The sequence below is a fragment of the Mycteria americana genome, chromosome 21 (assembly GCF_035582795.1).
Source record: "Mycteria americana isolate JAX WOST 10 ecotype Jacksonville Zoo and Gardens chromosome 21, USCA_MyAme_1.0, whole genome shotgun sequence".
NCBI lineage: Eukaryota > Metazoa > Chordata > Aves > Ciconiiformes > Ciconiidae > Mycteria > Mycteria americana.
The window spans coordinates 6,581,031-6,587,030 of record NC_134385.1 but is presented as its reverse complement, the minus strand read 5'-3'; the positions used below and the strand labels follow the sequence as shown (position 1 = coordinate 6,587,030).

At 67.9% G+C, this 6,000-nt stretch overlaps 1 protein-coding gene across 1 annotated transcript in view; it reads left to right on the top strand.

The window, feature by feature from the left end:
* Positions 1-301: 301 nt before the first annotated feature.
* SDC3 (syndecan 3) overlaps positions 302-6,000 on the top strand; it is a 45,395-nt gene continuing 39,696 nt past the window's right edge. The window contains exon 1 of the mRNA XM_075522412.1: positions 302-584. Within this exon, the coding sequence (XP_075378527.1) occupies positions 498-584 (87 nt within the window). The 5' untranslated portion in view covers positions 302-497. The remainder of the gene's footprint in view (positions 585-6,000) is intronic.

The following is a 6,000-nucleotide window of genomic DNA, read 5'->3' as shown; positions in this document are numbered from 1 at the left end:
TCCCACGGTCCCCCCCTCATTTGCCCCAGGCTCCCTCATCCGCCCTTGGGTTCCCCCCATCTGTCCCAGGTCCCCCCCATCTACCCCAGGGTCCCCCCCCCCATCCCGCTCCCCCCGGGCCGGGTCCGGGGGCTCCCCCGGCGGCGGGGCCGGGCCGGGCCGGGCCGTGCCGGGGCGGAGCGGGGCGGGGCGGTCGCTGCCGGGCCGGGAGGGAGGGCGGGAGGGGGGGGCCGGGAGGGAGGGCGGGAGGGGGACACCGGGCTCGGGGCGGGGGGGGGGGGGGGGGCGGCCCGGCGCTTCCTGCGGGGCGGGGGCGCGGGGCGGCGCGGCGGCGGCCCGCACCCACACCCGCACCCACACCCGCGCCCGCACCCACACCCACACCCACACCCACACCGCCTCCCGCGGGCGGCGGCAACAAAGGCCCTTCCCCGCCCCCGCCGCCGCCTCCCGCCGCCGCTGCAGCCGCCGCCGCCAGCCGTCCTTGCGGCAGGAAGATGCCCGGGGAGGTGCCGCCGCCGGCGCCCCGGGGGCTGCGGAGCCTCGCGGTGCTGCTGCTGCTGCTGAGCGCCCGCGCCGCGCTGGTGAGTGCGGGCGGCACCGGCACCGGCACCGGGCGGGGGGCGAGGGGGGACCGGCATCGGCGTCGTGCGCGGACTGGCCCCGGGCCGGGGGAAAAGCACCGGGCTGGGGGGGGTGGGACCGGCATCGGCATCGTGCGTGGACCGGTACAGGGCGGGGGGCACCGGCACCGGGCTGTGGGCGCGGGACCGGTATCGGTATCGTGCGTGGACCGGCACAGGGCGGGGGGGGGCGGGGGGGGGATGGGACCGGCATCGTGCACGGACTGGCCCCGGGCAGGGCGACCGGTACTGAGGCTGGCGGCGGGGGGGACGTGGGAGCAGCCCCGGGCACGGACCGGTCCGGGCAGGGGCACCGGCAGCCGGCGGGGGGGCTGGGACCGGCATCGGTATCGTGGGTGGACCGGCACCGTGCGGGGGGGACCGGCACCCGACTGGGGAGGGCGGGGGGCTGGCAGCGGCAGCCTGCCGGGGGGGCGGCACCCCCGCACCCGGCGTGGGGGGGGTCCCGGAGCCGGCACCCTGCGGGGGTAGTGGGGACCGGCTGCCTGCTCGGGTGGGGTCGGGCTGGGGGAAGCTCTCCACCCTGCTGGGGGGCTCTGGGACTCCGCTGCCCACCCTGGGGTCGCACCCTGCTGGGGGGGGGCTCCCGCGGGGCTCCGGCGCCCAGCACCCTGCTCCGCGCCAGACCCCCCTCCCCCTGCCTGCACCCCCCCCCCCCCCCCCCCCCCCCCCCCCCCCCCAGCCGCAGGCCCCCGCGGGCAGCGCAGGCAGCAGCCGGTGCCCCCCGGGCAGCGCTGGGGCAGGGGCTCGGTCCGGGGTGCGGGCAGGGGGGGCAGGAGGGGGGAGAGGGGGCAGGCGGGTGCCGGGGCCCTGCCGGGTGCGTGGGGAGGGGGACGCAGGCAGATGCCATTTGAAGGTCGTGGGGAAACACGCCTTAAAAATAACCCCGCGGGGGGGAGAGGGAGGAAAATCCCGCTGCTGCCCACTCCCGCTTTCTGGTGGGAGAAGTAACTTGGGGGGTTTTGCCCCGTCCCCGCAGGCACCGAGCCCCGCCTGCCCCCGGGAACCTCTCTTGCACCTCCAGCCCTGTGCGGGGGAGATGCAGGCAAGCCCTGCCTGCTGCCGGCCCCTCGCCTGCACCGGCATTGCCCCTCGCTGCCCGGGCTCTTCCCAGGAGGTTTCCCAGCTCACGGGAGAGGACGTCGACGTTGGCAGGAGGAAGGGGTTATGTCCGTGGTTTCTCGTGGCACTTCCAAAACCGCTTCTTCCCACCGCCGCCACGCTCCGGCTGGGAAACCCTCCACGGGAGCCACCCAGCCCTGCCTGCACCCAGCCCTGCCTGCACCCAGCCCTGCCTGCACCCTGCCCGGCGCTCGCTCTTCCGTGAGCTGCTTATGGGAGCGTTTGGGGGACCCAGGGTGGCTTTGCGGGGCGCTGGCTGTTGGGTGATGCTCCACGGGAAGGATCCTCCTGCAACCAGGAGATGCTTTTCCCACGCAACCGGTTGTGCTCCAGGGCGTCGGGAGACGCAGCCGCTCCGGGAGGAACGGGAGGAAGGCTGCCTCCTCTTCCTCTCTTCAAGAGGGGAAGAAGTCCCAGGGCCTGGCTGCTCGCCAGCGCACGACCTGCTGCATTAAATAACCCAGAGCTCTTCCCCATCCTCCTGGGGTTCTGGTTTGTGGGTGCCGTGGCTGGCACCCCCATTTCTGCGGGGCAGTGGGTGCGTGCGCGGTGTTCGCCCGGCTTTCCCGGCAGCGGTTCTTCCCCCTCCCAAAGAGCCGGATGCAACTTCGGTGTTTCTGAGGAGGCTGCTGAGCCGTTACTGAGAAGACCATCAGGTGCGTGATTTACTCGTGCGAGCGGCGATAAATATTGTGGCTCCCGGCGATGTCGTGCGGCCGCTTGCGCAGTGTATCGAAGGGCAGATTATTAAGCTGAATATTGCGCTTTGCCATTGATCTGGGGAAGCCCGAGCTCTGCCGCGATTCCGTCGCTGGGTGCCCACGATTCCGTCGCTGGGTGCCCACGGCAGCGAGAGGTGTGTGCGGCCACACCGGCGTCTCCAACACCCGTGGCGGATGTGGGGTTGGCTGCTCGCTCCCCTTCCCCCCCCAAAAAAAAAAAAAGCTTTTCCCCCCTTCCCCATGTGGGGAATTTTAGTTGCCAGCTGGTGGATGACGATGCGGGCAGTTGCTGGCATTTACTGAGGATAATTAGGCAGGAAAGGTTACAGGCTTGTTAAATGCCAGGATGGGAGGTGATGGGATGCTGGGATGCTCCTGGGGACCATGGGGCAGTCCGGGGCTGGGGGGACACAGCCCGGGGAGGGAGGAGGCTGCTTTCCCCCGTGAGGGATGCTCCAGGGGACATCAGGCATCCTCACCTGGAGAGGACCGAGGTCTCTCCTCTCCCCCCTTCCGTTCGCTGAAGCTTTTCAATTGTTCGGTCTTGTTGGACAAAGTCTCGGCTTCTCCCTGGGCTCACCGAGATGGGAAGCAATGACTTGGCACAGCTCTGGTGCATCCCAGCCGGCTGCCGTGATAATGGGATGGGGGATGGATTTGGGGGTCCCCGTCCCCCCGGTGAGGTTGTGCAGGCAACTGGGTAACGCTGCCGGCAAACCCTGTGCCAGATCCTGGTCCCTGCCAGGGAGCCCTTCTCCGGAGCAGCACCCGGAGAATTAATGAATATTTGCACTGCGGAGACGGGACAAGTAACTCCGGCTCCCGTTGGAACCGAGCCCACGAGCTCCCCGGGACGGGCCCAGCGCTGCATCTCCCTGTCCCCGGCCCGGGGGAGCGCGGAGGGACGGGGGCTGTGGCCTCGGCACAGGGACGTGGAGTTGCTGGAGCGTTTGGGAACCATAACGGGTCTCCCGGGACTCAGCACTTCCCTTTGATCTCGTGATGGCTGTGATCCCTCTTGGCCCCGGGTTTGGGGAAGCTGGGATCGGTCCCTTTAACCCTTCGTGTGCCGCCGTGGGAGTGCTGCAGGGCAGGGGCTGCCTCTCCTGGCGAGACCCGATCTGGCAGTAGGTTTTCCCAACAGTGTCATGGACACGCAGGTTTGGTTTTGGCTGGGGTTCCCCAGGGCTGTGAAGCTCACGAGCTCACCCTGTCCGTCCCTGCCGACCCCCATCTCCTGCCTCATCGCTTTGGAGCCGTCTACGGACCGCTTTGAGAGAGGACGAGGTCTGGACCTGTTTGGGAGATCCAGGCAGCTCGGTGGAGAGGAGCCCCCGCCTCAGCCGTGCCCGTGGTGAGCTCAGCCCTTATTAAGACACCCGAGAATCCAAGGGCAGCCTGTTTTCTGCACAGCTGGGAGAGCTGGCTGCTCCCCACCCTGCAGACCACACGCAGACCGGGGGGGGGTTGCTCCTTCCTCCTCCTCTTCCTCCTCCTCCGCACAGGGGCTCGGTGGGGAGCTGGGATGCTGGCAGCCCGAGCGGCATCGGGGACCGTTTGGGGACAGAGCGGGCAGGGGGAGAGGGCAGCGCCACCAGCACTGCGTACGTTAATTAGATGCAGGCAAAGCACGGGCTGATGAGCTTTAATCGGCGAGGGTGGCCCGGGTGCTGGGCTGTGGCGAGATGCGGGGGGAGCGGTGCATCCAGCCAGCCCTGTGTGACGCCCCCGGTCCGGGGACCCCCAGTCCCCCGGCGTGCTGGGGAAGGATGCTTTGCCTTGGCCCTGGCTGGCTGGCCGAGCCGCGAGCTTAGGGATCAACTCGTCACCTTAATTACCGAGAGCGTTGATTAGCCGTAACCTTTCCGCAGGTCCCGGCGGCTCACGTCCCTGTCCCTGCTGCAGCTTTGCCTGGGACGGCCCCAGGGCCGTGCTGCTTTGGGGCCAGCCTCATCCTGCTCCTCTGTGTAGGGTACCGGGAGGTGATGTTGATTGAGTCCCGGAGCCTGTTTCCATGGGGCTCTTCCAGCGAGGGTAGATGTGGTGTGGCATCCCTCGCTCCTTGCAATCCCTTAAAACCCACCCTTGGCTCAATCCGGAGGGCTGATGGGGAACGCGGGACCCAGACATGCCCCACGGCCCCGCAGAGGTTTGGGGTTGAGCATCCACCTCCCCCTGCAGAGGATTTGGGGGTTTCAGCATCCCCCGCAGCTCTGGGTTCCACCGCTACCGACGTGGGGGCTTGGGGGTTTGCAGGGCACCCTGTTCCCATGATGTTAGCCGGTGGTCCGGGGTGAGCAGCTCCCCGGTAGCCAGCCTGGCACTGGGGCCGCGGGAGGTCTTTCCCTTCTGAGGCTTGTGGGTGCTCTGGGGGCTGCTGTGAAATTGTGTGGCATGTAACAGGTTTGCTAGGACTCAGCCTGGCTCCCAGGGGGGCGGATTTGCGCTCCCTGGTGTCAGCTGGGGTAAAGTGGTGGTTTGACCCAGCGCTGTTTGTAGGGACATAGGGACACCCCAGCTCTCCCCATGCAGCCATGCTCAGCACCCAGCCCCTTCCTCTTATGAGAAAGAGGTGAAGCAAGTTCATGGAGAAACTGAGCAAACAAAAAAAATAAAAAAAAAAAAAAAGGGTCCCAGAGCTTCTCAAGGGGCACAGGGTCCTCTGGCCACTGGCACCTCTTGTCCCGGCCTGTTTGTGGCGTGGGCAAAGTGGGGGTTAAGTCCCCAAGTGTCCCTAAGGCTCCTTTTCCCCTCGGAAGAGCGGCTGGGAGACGCGTGTGGCAGCCCTGGGAGACGGCAGCCAGGCCAGGAGAATGCCGGTCCCCAGCGCGACGTGAGCCGGGTACCAAACCCCGCCGGGCTGGTCAGCCGGGAAGGCCCCGAAACCGGGGCTGGGCCCTGGGGGACGGCCGCCTTTCCCTCCCTGAACCTTTAAAGGCTTAAAAATAGTTTTAGGTTGGGGCGTTAATTCTGTACCCACATCCTCGTCCCGCCGAGCTTTCCCCACGCTCGGAGCGGGGCAGGGAAGCCGGGTCCAATCGCATCCTTGCACCCTGCCTGGCTCTAGGTGCGTTTTTTGCTTTTGTTCTGCTCCTCAGTGCCTGAACCCGGCACTCGGCATCTCTGCAAACCCAGCCTCGGCGCTCAGGAGACGGGAAGCAGTTATCTGGGGGGAGAAACCCGCTTCAGCGCGTGGTTTGGCATCCCCTGGGCGCAGCGGGCAGGTACCTTCGCCGGAGCTGTGCTCCGCAGCATCCCGCAGCACCCCCCTTCCCTCCCCATCCTCCCCGCTCTGGTTAGCGCCCGCCTGAGGCTCCTTTGGCTCGGGACCCCGGGGAGCTGCCAGAGGAGGATTTATCCTGCAAAACGGGTGATGCCATCGAGCCTCTCGCAGGCAGAAATGGGGACGTGCCTCTGTGTTTCACCCCGGCGGTGGCAGCCTGGCCCCGGCAGAAGATGCTCGTCCGTCGCCGGCCGCGTCCCCGGAGACGGTGCCACAACACGTGTGCGGA